Source organism: Anarhichas minor, unplaced genomic scaffold (genome assembly GCF_050575085.1).
Source record: "Anarhichas minor isolate MPS153535 unplaced genomic scaffold, ASM5057508v1 ptg000026l, whole genome shotgun sequence".
NCBI classification, from domain to species: Eukaryota; Metazoa; Chordata; class Actinopteri; order Perciformes; family Anarhichadidae; genus Anarhichas; species Anarhichas minor.
The window spans coordinates 1,714,127-1,727,767 of NW_027466472.1; the positions used below are offsets into that span (position 1 = coordinate 1,714,127).

General features: G+C 48.3%; 1 protein-coding gene across 1 annotated transcript; it reads left to right on the plus strand.

The window, feature by feature from the left end:
• The first annotated feature begins 248 nt into the window (after positions 1 to 248).
• Positions 249 to 13,272, plus strand: LOC142959557 (period circadian protein homolog 2-like). Its single transcript, XM_076100879.1, has 22 exons — positions 249 to 338; positions 1,567 to 2,124; positions 3,030 to 3,122; positions 3,613 to 3,767; positions 3,964 to 4,085; positions 4,176 to 4,377; positions 5,196 to 5,247; positions 5,561 to 5,703; positions 5,891 to 5,969; positions 6,068 to 6,174; positions 6,572 to 6,725; positions 6,841 to 6,949; positions 7,047 to 7,326; positions 7,581 to 7,740; positions 7,843 to 7,985; positions 8,154 to 8,360; positions 8,461 to 8,706; positions 8,816 to 9,942; positions 10,098 to 10,287; positions 10,434 to 10,665; positions 10,863 to 11,013; positions 11,131 to 13,272. Exons 2-22 carry the CDS (start codon positions 1,688 to 1,690, stop codon positions 11,284 to 11,286), a joined length of 4,545 nt encoding a protein of 1,514 aa, XP_075956994.1. The 5' UTR covers positions 249 to 338; positions 1,567 to 1,687; the 3' UTR covers positions 11,287 to 13,272.
• The last annotated feature ends 369 nt before the right edge of the window (positions 13,273 to 13,641 follow it).

The following is a 13,641-nucleotide window of genomic DNA, read 5'->3' on the forward strand; positions in this document are numbered from 1 at the left end:
CTTGTTTATATAAAAACGACGGACAGCGCTCCGGGCCAATGAGCGTCCGTTGGCACAATTTCGTCATCTTCGTCATGGAAACCCACAGTTTGCGACCAATCGTGGAACGCGAGGGGCGGAGTCCGAATTGAGGTCGCGCTCCGAGCTCACCGATTGGCTGGTAGGCCACCGCCGGTGAGAGAGGGGAGGAGCCGTTGGCCACTGTGTCAAACCGTCTGAATGCCGCCTCTCATTGAGGAATACCGGAGCTTTTAACCCAATGTCGTTCTCACCGGAGGGGTTTTGATTCTACTCGATAACCAGAGAGGTGGTTTCTATTCATCGTGACTGCAGCACAGGTTGGTGTTAGTTGATTTTCCACCTCTTAGTTGTAGTAAAAAAAAAAAATCTTGTACTTTTGTAACCTAAAATAGAGATGCACGTTCGAGGTTTTTTTTGTTCACTCCAAGAGAAAGAACAATGTTGGCTTTCTGTGAAATGGATCCGTCTGCCGCCCAAAAATGGTGCTTTTTGCAGGGTTTTGCAGGATATCGTTACTTTTACTTAACTGTGTCAGTGCCGTGCAGTGGATTGCAGGTCAACGTGTGTGTGGATTTTGAAGAGCAGGTCAGTGCAGTTAGATGTGAAGGGACTGTTGCTGTTATACATGTGCTTTTAAATGGTATTTCCTTTAAATTACAACATTTTAGCTTGTATTATCTTAATAATAATACATAGAAATGTATCTAGCTTTCTACTTTTCAAGACCCTTACTACACACACACACACACACACACACACATTCTCACACACACACACTCACACTTTGATTCAGACTTAAGTCAACATGGACCATGCATCACCACATCTGTTTATCATCTTGTGTGGGACCTGTATCCTTGGCTGTAATGATAATGTTGTTATTCCTGAAGGGAGAGCCCTGTTTATTGGTTGTATTTTGTGACGGGCAAGGTTGTTGCCACAGGAGACAACTGGTTTTATTTATTCCAAACGTCCGAAGTATCCTGATGGTTTGTGCGAGGTGAAGGTTGTTGTTTGTGTCTTCATCTCTGCAGCCTCACCTTTGAAATGGTCACAGCTGTGTTGAAAGCTTAAACGAGATCAAACTGCTCTGGAGGAGTTAGTCCACCTGGAAAGGTCAAACAACGGCTTAGTTACTTTTACCTTTGAAGGACGGACGGCTGCAGCCGTGGTGTGGGACTGTGTGTGTGTGTGTGTGTGTGTGTGTGTGTGTGTGTGTGTGTGTGTGTGTGTGTGTGTGTGTGTGTGTGTGTGTGTGTGTGTGTGTGTGTGTGTGTGTGTGTGTGTGTGTGTGTGTGTGTGTGTGTGTGTGTGTGTGTGTGTGTGTGTGTGTGTTCCTGCTGCGCCTTCTTCTTTATCATCGACTTTTTAAAAGGCTGAGATCTAAGGATGATCTGGCTGATCAGATCAAAGTGGCGAATAATCCCCATTGAGTGCCGCCTATTTGTAGGACCATGTTTCTTTGTTATTGATCTTCAGTCAATATAAGTGCACTGTATTGGAAGAGGATTTGTCTGAGTAATTTCACCTGTGCTTTATTTTCAGACTGCATCCCCCACATCTGAGGCAGCCACTCCATTTCCCTGCTAGTGCCATGCGCTTCGTGGCTTTGCCAAGTGGAAGGTAACTTATTCGCCCATCTTTTTGCCCCTTTTGATCCGCAACCATGTCTGAGGAAAGTGAGCCAAAGCACTTCCTGTACTCAACCCTGGAGGGGCTGGAAAGGAACCGGGAAAGGGTCGTCTTTCAGCTGGAGGGAGAGGACGTCTCCATCAGCCAACGTCACCGCATGGCCAACAGATACAAAAAGGGGCGTGGCGGGCGGGACGGGGTCCAACTGGACGCCGAGGGGAGCGACAGCAGCAGCCACGAGCGCCCGGCCTCGCCGGGCTCCCCGCACAAAGACAGGAAGCGACCGCGTCCGCCCTTACACGAGGATGTGGAGATGGGGGGCTCGAGTGGGAGCGGGACGGAGTCCCACGGCAATGAGTCCCACGGCAACGAGTCCCACGGCAACGAGTCCCACGGCAATGAGTCTGTGGGCAGCTCGAGCGGCAACGGCAAGGATTCCGCTTTAATGGAGTCCTCGGGCAGCAACAAGAGGTGAGGGCAAATCAATCAAAGTGTCCCACCCCAACGCCGCAGGGGAGCGGACCATCTAGGTCACGGAAATGAGCTTCATTAAATGTAATAGAAAAGGCTGTTTTCTCCTGTGCGTCATCGTTGCTCTGAGTCATTGTTGTAGTCCAGCAGTCTCAGACGGAGGAAAGCTCTGGTTGTTTTATTCCTCGTCATGAGAGCCACTACAAAAGACAAGGACGGTTGGCACAGTTTCATCTAGAGATGACTTGTTATTGCCTTCAGGGGGATGTGAATGATGAATGTGAGCCCACCTGCAGGAGGTCGTCTGTTACATAACCGAGCGCTGACGTTTCCTCCTCCGGTGCTGAGGCTGAAGAGATGTGACCCACCAGCTCGTTGTGCCTCCTAAATTAAATGTAGTAACTAAATGTCTTCTTAAAAAAATGTTGTTTTTTTGTTATTATTTATGTTGGCAAGACCTTCGTGATGTCTGTAACTCAACACGTGGTTGATTGTACAGCGCCAGCTAATAGCAAGAAGTTATTGTTTACATTCGTTCATTCACTTTGTGATGGAAAGCATCAAACCTTTTGGTGTTTAGAAGGTTTGGAGATGGCTTAGTGAGCTGGATCACAAATGTCTTGATCAACTGTCTGGTACAAAAATCAAAAAAGCTCTTATGGGAGAACATGACCTTTTAATCTCATCACTCCATCGAATGAACTATTGCAATTTCACCTTTTTGACTTTTCTCGACACAGATGGTACGTTTGTGGCTTTCTGCTTACGCTCCATGACACCAAGTCCTTGACTCGCTGTACATGTTTAGTCTTGCCTTTTTGTTTCGGTGCTCTGGCTGTTCTTTTTCACGATGCTCCGTCTTGTGGTCTTCCTTCAATAACACGACATGTTGTTTGTGGTTCCAGCTCAAACTCTCACAGCCCGTCGCTGCCAAGCAGCTCCAACGCCTTCAGTCTGGTGAGCTCCGAGCAGGACAACCCTTCCACCAGCGGCTGCAGGTTAATATGCATCTTTATTCTTACTTTTTATGTTTTTATACTGATACAGTGGTTACCATTTAATACATTTAGAGTCCCAGTGGAACGAAAGTTGTAGCGTTCTTTGGCGTATATCATTTGCTGTATATGACTGGTGTGGCTCTCTAGTCACCCAAAGTCTCATTTGATTGGATTATTTTTTTGAAACACCCCATGACTTGTCAAATATTTTGAGCAGTTTTTACAGGAAGACAAAAGACAGAGATTTAATGTGAAAAATCCAGATTTATTTTGCATATATTTGTAAGAGATAAACTAACAATAAGCACAGGATGAAAACTATGAAAATGTCTTTTTCATTTCACTGGGTTATAACAGATAATAAGCTCAGACAGTTGCGGTTTACTTACGTATTACTTATTCATACATCACTTACATACCGATAGCACCTTCTCTGGGTGAGAGCATGTCATGTTGACACACGTGTATCTGTCTCATGTTCGCCCTGCAGCAGCGAACAGTCGGCCAAAGCTAAGACACAGAAGGAGCTCTTCAAGACCCTGAAGGAGCTGAAGATGCACTTGCCGTCGGAAAAGCAGAGCAAGGGCAAGCCCAGCACCGTCAAGGCGCTGAAATATGCGCTGCGATGTGTCAAACAGGTGAAAGGTAAGACTCGCTTCCATTGGCACTTTTGCGCACATGTATTCACGTTGTAGTTAGTGTACATCAGCTATGTTTATGACAAACAAACAGATCTTTTTCTTAAATAATTAAAACACATTTAGACCCTTCTGGGTTATAGATTCTGAGTTTGTGTGAGATGGTGTTTGTGCATCGATGCATCTCCTCTTTTGTTCTGCAGCTAATGAGGAATACTATCAGATGCTGATGATTAATGACAGCCAGCCGCCCGGGTTTGATGTTTCGTCCTACACCATCGAGGAGATCAACAGCATCACCTCTGAATACACCCTTAAAAACAATGTAAGTACTTTTTGATCTTACCTCACACATCTTGAAATAAAAAGACAGCTTCTTGACCGATTTCCTTTTGTAAAATCTTTTTTCCCGCAGGATATTTTTGCTGTAGCCGTCTCGCTCGTCACGGGGAAGATTGTTTACATCTCGGACCAGGCGGCGTCCATCTTGAACTGCAAGCGGGAAGTGTTTAACAATGCCAAGTTTGTGGAGTTCCTGACGCCTCAGGACGTCAGCGTGTTCTACAGCTTCACCACGCCCTACCGCCTGCCCTCATGGAGCATGTGCACCGGAGCAGGTAACAGCCATCCCCAAGCTGGAACAGTCCTCCATTCCCATCCCATCCCAATGAATATGCAAATATGTGTTTATAACTGGGCCCACAAAGGACACGTGGAGAACCCACACGACCCATACCACGTGCACACATACATGCACCAGCATCTACCTCATTCACATGACCCCCCCCCCCCCCCACACACACACACACACACACACACACATGCTCATACACACATAGCACATATTTCATTGACATGCTCGATCACACATTAATGACTGCACGCCCACTCACACACATCTGCCACATAACTGCTGAACACATATTGGCGCAGTCAGGAGCCAAGAAGGGTTGGAATGCAAAAAATGTGTATTTACTTTATGTCTATTTGATTTTTTTATATTCTCTTGGCGTTTTCAAAAATCTACTAAAAGCAACTTTCAGAGATGTAAAGCTGCATCAAATGATGCACTTCTCATCAGTTTTCCAGCTGGTTGTCCCGTCACTGCTCTTCCACTGTCTATCCACTTAAAAGTACTGTAGTTGATTTTGTAGCCTTAACTTGACCAGCTTGTGGTCGTTTGGGGATTTCAAATCAGACCAGTGATGTTAAAGCAGTGCTGTTTATTACAAGCTGACTAAGTAAATGCTGAGCAGCTGTATTTTTACATTAAACACTTTCATTGTGCTTTGACTGTAATCTAATTGTAGGAAGTTGTACTTTATTCAACAGTGTGTTAAATGTAGATGACTAACGGCTGGCTTGTTTGGATCCAGTCAATCTAATGCATGTGGCGATATATATATATATTCATCCCACCTTCTCTCTTATTCAGACTCGTCACCCACAGAGTGCATGCAGGAGAAATCCTTCTTTTGCCGCATCAGGTGAGTGGCAGCAGCCGGCGCCTTCTCTGATCCATAGTTTCCTGCTCAAAGTAGGTCAGGGTTGGTGAGAGGGAGGGAGGGAGGGAGGATGGGTGAGAGGAGGGAGGATGGGTGAGAGGAGGGAGGAAGTCAGCAGCTGTGAGCTTTTAAACTGCCATCTAGTGGCCAGACAGGGTGTTACAGCTACAGTTTCAGATTCGAGGACTTGGGTTGATTTGATTGTGTCGTATGTTATCACATCAATGTAGTGGTTTTGATATGTTTTACGATGCAGGCTGATTACTAAACAGTGTTGTGATTGTGTGTGTTTTAGTGGTGGTAAGGAGCGTGAAGGAGATCTGCAGTACTATCCTTTCCGCATGACTCCGTACCTGATGAAAGTCCAGGATGCTGAGCTGGGTGAGGAGCAGTTCTGCTGCCTCCTGCTGGCCGAGAGGGTGCACTCTGGTTACGAAGGTGAGGCCTGCGACACGCTCCCCATGGTATCACACACTTCTCCACTGTTTGTTTTACTGCATTGCCTCAGAGACATTAAATACAGCAGCTGGCTAAAAGCGAGGTGCTGTGCATGTTTAACGATTACCATTTGCTTATTTTTTCTTACTGGCCAATTCATGTTTTTCTTCTTCTTCTCTCTCCACAGCACCCAGAATCCCCGATGACAAGCGCGTCTTCACCACCACACACACACCTGACTGTGTGTTCCAGGATGTGGATGAGAGGTGAGTGGACTGAGCCTCCCCCCACACACACACACACACACACACACACCATGTGTGTAACTGACATTAACATGTTGTTCTTGTTGTTTCTCCATCAGGGCTGTTCCTCTGTTGGGTTACCTCCCTCAGGACCTGATCGGGACTCCTGTGCTGCTCAATCTGCACCCAAGTGACCGACCGTTGATGCTCGCCGTGCATCGGAAAAGTAAGTAGTTATCAAACAAAGGCAAAAGCTCGCCCCTCGTCCTAAAATAGTCCTAAATCATTGCGAGAGTATTTCCTTGTCACTGAACGAAGCAGTGCACCAGTTGAAGCAGCAGCGCTGTGTGTTTTTGGCCAATCAGTGACGGTTATACCTGCAAACCCAACCCTGAACGTTCCTGTACTTTCAGAAAGTACCTTTTCGGGGCTAAAATATCACCGGAACCTAATTTAGACTCTTGTCCCTGTAGTCGAAACACAATATGTTCCTCAAACGGTTCGAAAAGGGACTACTGAAAGTATGTTCTGAAGAACAATAATTCAGTCATCTGCTTGTGGCATCAAACTGTTCTTTTCACTCAGCTGTCACTCACACACACTCTTCCTCCTGTTGCCAACAGTTCTAAAGTATGTGGGTCAGCCATTCGATCACTCCTCGATCCGTTTCTGTGCGCGAAACGGCGAGTACGTCACCATCGACACCAGCTGGTCCAGCTTCGTCAACCCCTGGAGCCGCAAGGTCTCCTTTGTCATCGGCAGGCACAAAGTCCGCATGTGAGTGCACCCAATATGTTACTTTAGTTAAGGTTCTTTTTGTCGTCAGCAGTGATATGTTTGAATTTATTTCACTTTGAACATTCTAGATGACAGTGGTGTGTGTGTTTTCCAGGGGTCCTGTGAATGAAGATGTTTTTGCAGCACCAGCTTTTTATGGAGGGAAGATCATGGACTCCGACATCCAGGAAATTAGTGAACAGATCCACAAGCTGCTACTCCAAGTATGTGTACACACACACACACACACACACACACACTTAAACACACATTTTCATCCACGCGTGTTTCAGTTTCTGTAACAGTCTTTTCTCTCTTCAGCCGGTCCACAACATGGGCTCTAGTGGTTATGGTAGCCACGGCAGCAACGGTTCCCACGAGCAGCTGGTGAGCATCAGCTTGTCCAGCGAGAGCAACAGGAACACAGCGGCGGGGAACACGGCAGAGGAGGCAAACAAGGCCAAGCCCCCCAGGACGTTCAAGGAGATTTGTAAAGGGGTCCACATGCTGAAGAACCAGGACTCCCAGGTTGGCCTGCGCTCCCCGCCTCCTTCGCCCTCACCGTCGCCATCCAAGCCGGAGCAGAAGAAGACCGCTGACAGTGAGTTCAGTTTTTTATCACCACACTGGTGCCATTCTGTGGGGGCTTTGACTCAAAGTTCATCACAGAGAGCACGTTTATTGAGACAAAGGTTGAACACACCGATACACTCAGTTTAAGAAGCAGTGGCAACAATGTGTCAGTAGATCAGAAGTTATTTGTGCGGCGGTCGAATATGATGAAAAGTGAAGTAAAAATCAAACAAAAAGTGTGTTTGTCTGCCTGTCTTCATTTTTGTGTCTCTTCCCCTCCAGCCTCAGCAGCAGCTCAGAAGAGTCCAGCGATGCGTCTGAAAGACTCGGCGCCCCCTCTGCAGGTCAGAGACGGTACTGCAGCCAGCATTGAGGACTTCACATGGAGAGACCAGACTGTCTGCTCCTACCAGCAGATCAGCTGCCTCGACAGTGTCATCAGGTAAGGCTCGGTGTTTGTGTCCACGGAAGATGGCGGTTAAAAGATCATCTGTGTGTTTGTGAAACGTGCGCCTCTCTAATCAATCCCATTTCTGTTTCTCAGGTACCTGGAGAGTTGTAACATCCCCATCACAGCGAAGAGGAAGTACCAGTTCTCCACTAACACCAACACCACCTCCTCCGACTCAGATGACGACAAGAAGGGCTCAGAGGATTGCATGCAGGTGTCTCAGGACACAAACCAAGGCATGTACACGCCATGCATCTGTGTGCACAAACACATCAGATTCAATTCTGCATAAAAATCACGCCTTTAGTTGTTCATTATCCTGGGTTCACCTGCTTAACTGATATGGATTAGACTGCATCATCTTTGGCTTGGAGCTAACGGACGATCTCTCTTTCCCCATGCAGACTCTTTGATGCTCGGCGCCCAGCCAGGCCTGTCGAACATGAAAGCACCTAAGAAGCCTTCATCTGGGACAGCGGCTGTGGTGGGAGGCCCCCTGGCACCGCTCACCCTGCCCAGCAAGGCCGAGAGCGTGGTGTCCATCACCTCACAGTGCAGCTACAGCAGCACCATCGTCCACGTGGGAGACAAGAAGCCTCAGCCAGAGTCTGGTGAGTGTCAGCCTCCATTTTTTTGCACATAAGTGCCATCGAACTGCTAGATAATAAGTTCTGTTTTTACTGACTCTCACGGCTCTGATTTGTTCTGCAGAGATTATCGAGGATGTGGCAGAGAGCCCCGTGCCCCCGGCTCTGCATGTCAGCGTGGTGTCCCCCCCCAGCCAGGAGGAGGAGGCCTACAAGTGGGTGGGACTGACCAGGCAGGTGCTGGCTGCACACACCCAGAAAGAAGAGCAGGCCTTCCTCCACCGCTGCCGAGAGCTCCACAACGCCAAGACCCTCCAGAAGGACTGTTTCACATATCTGCACAATCAGAGAGGTCCAGCTAACGCTGAAGGTACACACGGTTTAGTAGTAACCACAGAAAATTAAGATTTGTCGTCTATTCATCCTTTTCTGTTATATCTGGAAAAACAACCCTCTGACTTCTCCATGTGTCCTCTTAGAATCATCCGCGCTACGAGGTGCAACCAAACAGGGCACTACCAGACCCGAGACGACCGCCAAGAGAGGCAACCGCAACAGGAAGTCCAAGAAGCCGCGGATGAAGCATCCCGACTCGTCAGACAGCGCCTCATCAAACCGCAAACCCCGGCCCCCTCTCCAGGGCCTCAACCAAACCTCGTGGTCCCTGTCAGAAGCATCTCAGTCGCCTTTTAACGTCTCCTACCCAGCCATGGTGCCCGCCTACCCGCTCTACCCCCCTGCACCTGCGGCCTCGGCTCAGGCCCCCCGCACTGACCCCTCCCTGTCCACAGGCTTTGGAGAGGGACAGAGCACCCAAGCCCCACCTACTGCCGCTCCATTTGGTGCACCCATTGTGACACCCGTGGTGGCTCTGGTGCTACCCAATTACCTCTTCCCCCAAATAGGACAGTTGGGTCAGATCGGCCCGCTGGGGGCCCAGACGCAACCTGCGTACGCCACTCAGCAGGCCTTTCAGCCCCCACAGCCCGCCTTCGCCATGCAAACACAGCCCCCCTACACCGGCCAACCGCCGTTCCCCGTGCAGACTGCCTTTACCCCCCAGACCCCCTTCACTACCCTGCAGCCTTTCCAGACCACACAGACCCCCTTTAGTACAGCACAGCCTTTCCAAACCACACAGACCCCCTTCACTACAGCGCAGCCTTTCCAGGCCCCTCAGGCTGCCTATACTCAGACTGCCTACACTACCCAGCAGCCTTTCGCTGCACAGCCTTCTTTCCCGGTGCAGACTCAGTTCGTGACTCAAGTCCCGTACCCAGCTCAGCCGTTCCCCTACAGCCTAGCCCTCGGGCCACACAAATCCATGGCCGTGGATCTTCGAGAGGGGGCGGCGTCACGCTCCTCCACGCCGGCCTCTGGAGCGAGGGAGCCGACCACGTCGCCGCCACTGTTCGAGTCGCGGTGCAGCTCGCCCCTGCAGCTCAATCTGCTGACCATGGAGGAGGGTCATCGCTCAGTGGAACGGCAGGATAGCACAGCGCCGCTTGCTGGATGCCAGGGCAACGGCCCAGCAGCAGCCTCAGGGGCAGCTGGAGCAGCCGGGGAGAAGATCAGAGGCACAGCCAAGACAGAGAACCACCAACAGGTGAGGGTCACAATGTCCCGAGTGATGGCGAGCGAATGTATATTAGATTTAACATCAGAACTCTGTCCTGTAAAGGCTTCAGCCGCTCATATACACACCCACACCTCCACATACAGCTTGTCACGGGGCTGATGGCTTGCTGCCTTGTGTTTCAGGAGGAGTCTCCAGGAGATGGGGCTCAGAGTGACGGTAACTCCTCATCCTGCGACTTGCTGGACATCCTGCTGCAGGAGGACTCCCACTCCGGGACCAGATCAGCCACCTCCGGCTCCACGGGCTCCGGATCGTGCTCAGGCTGCAACGGCAGCGGCACATCAGCTAGTGGAGCTTCTGGCAGCAGAACAGGTCAGTAGAGATGTAAACTTAACCTTCATTTAAGGTACAACATGATATTTCTGATTGGTTAGTGTAAAAAGAATTTCCTTTACAAAGTATATGCACAAAAGGATTATTTCTGACCGTTTCCATCTTCTCTCTAAAACGTTGTACAGTGAGCAGCAACACCAGCAAATACTTTGGCAGCATCGACTCTCTGGAACACGACCACAGGGCCAAAGCCAAGATGAGAGGCGAAGGAGACTCTGAGGGCGGCCCGTCGCAGACCAAGTTCTTAACCCAAGGCGACGAAGACCATTTCATCAAATACGTTCTCCAGGAGCCCCTCTGGCTGCTGATGGCCAATGCTGACAAGAAGGTCATGATGACGTATCAAATGCCACCCAGGTGAGTCGCTGACTGGGATTACGCATTATTTTAAGGGTAGACAGAATTACTAACAGCCTATAAGTGCCTATAATGCAACAAAACAAATATATTCAGTTATTTTTTTTAACATTTAGGCCCTTCTTTCAGTCTGATAGCGTGCATATTTCTTTGTGACTGATTACAAATTTGTTTTCCCCCCCCCCCTGACCCTTCAGGGACATTCAGAGGGTTCTGCGAGAAGACAAAGAGAGGCTGAGGCAGGTGCTCAAGAGCCAGCCTCACTTCTCCTCCGACCAGCGGCGAGAGCTAGTGGAGGAACACCCCTGGATGAGGAGGGGAGGTCTGCCTGCTGCCATCAATATGAAGGTCGGTACCAAACACATGCTGTGTATCTAAAAAGACAAATTCATGCATATTCATGTAGAGATGTCTGGAAATAAGTCAGATTTTAAGTATTAATATCTGCCTGGTGTATGTGTTTAGGAGTGCGTGTACTGCGAGGACGCAGCGGCGGCCCCCAACGAGGAGAACCTGCCCCACATGGACATGGGCGAGCTCGAAGAGGAGCTGAGCGGCGAGGGCCAGAAGGCCCAGAGCCAAGCGGAGAAGTCTCACCTTCAACCAGACACCGGCTCCTGAACACACACACACACACACACACGCCGCCAGCAGGGGGACACACTCGACCAGGAATGGACCTTCGATCAGAACAGAGGACGTGTGCCTCTTGTGTGTGAGTTGTGCAGAGGACTGCTGCTGATGTGCAGTTCTTAATCTGCCCTTACAGGGGGCAGTAGCACTTTATGAGGGTCTTTGTATGCATGACCCTCATATAGTACTTTTGCCAGCTCACACACACACACACACACCAAAAGTTTTCTTGTTTGCCACATGGTGTCATTCAAGTCCCTTAAACCCCCTTTTGTTTTCATATTTTTAACTATGTACAATGCATGTGGTGCACAGTGGATGATGTAGTCCTGGTCAAAGGGCAGGGACCCCCACTTTTGTATCACTGAAGAGTTTTTATCCCCCACTCCCCTCTGACCTGGGTACTTGCCTTATCCAGGCACGGGGCCGTGGTTGCACTCGACTCAACAGCCAACACACTGACACGTGGGCTGATAGTGACTTTCCTCAACAGTGACAATCTGATAGATAGCGCAAGCTATTTATTCAACTTAAAATCGTATTTATTTCCTACCAGATAATATATCTAGAATAGATTGTTTGAAGCTAAAGCCAAATACAATCAGCTGAAAGACAGTATTTACATGTTCACCGTTTACAGGCATTGACAATTCACTCTGCAGGATATTAAGGTCACTTTACTTTGACAAATACGACGTGGAGCCAGCTAGTGCATTTTACAGAATAACCTCGACGTGTTGTAGGCCTCTGCAGACCTTAAAGCGGCACAGGTGCTATGAACAAGTGTGCGTCATCACAGGTGGAGAAGCTGCTGAAATACTTTCTGTTATATAAAAAGCAGCAGACAGTTGAAACATGAGAAGTGAGAGGTTGAGAGGACGGCGGTTATCCTTTTTGCATCGAGGCTTCCAATCAACGTCAAAGCCGAAGAAATGTTTTTATTTTAATTTTATTCAAACGGCATTTCACCTCCAAAAAGTGTTGAGTGATATTCTTTTTCTGTCGCCGGGGACTTTATACATTATGCAAAAACCACAGATCACTATTTCTAAGCTGTTGCGTGAGTGTTAAACACCTAAACGTAGGATAACGGTGGGAAAACAGCTTTTCACTTGTAGCACAGAAGGCGACCATGTTGCCTAAATAACCTTCTGTAGAAGCCTGGGTTACACAGGAAGTGGCGACATGCATGCATCAGGAACCATGCAAGCCCACTCAGCGTGAAATATTAAGGAAACCGGTCGGCAGTGGCTCCATGTAGTTGAGGTAAACAATGGGAGAACTGGGAACAACTGTGTAGCTACGACAGAGGAACTGTTGAGGCAGTGAATGTAACACAGACTGGACCAGAAGCTTCTCGCTGGCTACGTTTGTTCCATGATTGTATTTTTATTTTCTTACTTTTCTTTTTCTTTGTTGTTCTATTTTGTTTTGTTGGTGAAAGAAAGAGCTTTTTGATTGTAATTGGGGATGGACCCTACCTCTTAAAACAAACCAGGTCATGTTACTGTAAGCAGAACATGTGTATGTATGTATGTGGGCAAAACGCAATGGACCGAGCGGTCAGATACTTTATTCCGGGCTTGTACAGAGAGTCTCTGCCTTAGACTGCCAGGTGTTTGTGGACAATACACAGAGAGGACGGGCGCCTGTCACCACCTCGCTCACCTGTGTTCAACCCATTAAGAACGCCAGAATGAATGCTGAGAGTAAGCCAGAGAATATTTAAGCCTTACTTTCTCAAAAGGCCTCGCACAGAGGGAATCCATTTTTTAAATGAGTTATGCACCGGTGTGCCGTTGGAAGCAGCACCCTGATCTGTACTGGCGCGTGATGTCGGTCCTGTAAATTAGTTTCATCGCCACCGTACCGAGTATGTGGTGTGTTAAACTGGCACGGTTCTGTGCATTTATTTTGTAGGTTAAAAAAAATGATGTATTGTTTGAACAACAACGTTGTAATAAAATGACAGAAATACAAGCGGCGTGACTCTGAGGACTGTTTTTTTGTGCTCATTGCTCAACATGTGACGGTCTGACATTGTTGGCTGGAAGAAGAAAGAAACGCTGATGGGAAATATCAGATAAACCTAAAAACAACTTCATCAATGGCATGAAACCAGTCTTTAGTAAGTTGATATCAGCGCATTTGTGACTATTTGTAAGACCAGTGGATAAAGAACGCTGCAAATATCTACTTTCATTATAGATCCTAATGTCGATTACTTTGGTTTATAAAAATGTCCAAAAACACTTAAAAATGCTGATCTAGAACTTAAGGAGCCGAGGATGTCAGGGTTCCCCGGGGATCTGTTTCAGCGCCATATGCCTCCTCCGTTGAATC

Excerpts from the sequence above, each read along its gene's own strand:
- LOC142959557 (XM_076100879.1), top strand. The coding sequence starts at position 1,688 with ATGTCTGAGGAAAGTGAGCCAAAGCACTTCCTGTACTCAACCCTGGAG. Across the intron at positions 6,726-6,840 it reads GGCAGGCACAAAGTCCGCAT|GGGTCCTGTGAATGAAGATG; the intron begins GTGAGTGCACCC and ends TGTGTTTTCCAG. Across the intron at positions 7,741-7,842 it reads TGCCTCGACAGTGTCATCAG|GTACCTGGAGAGTTGTAACA; the intron begins GTAAGGCTCGGT and ends TCTGTTTCTCAG.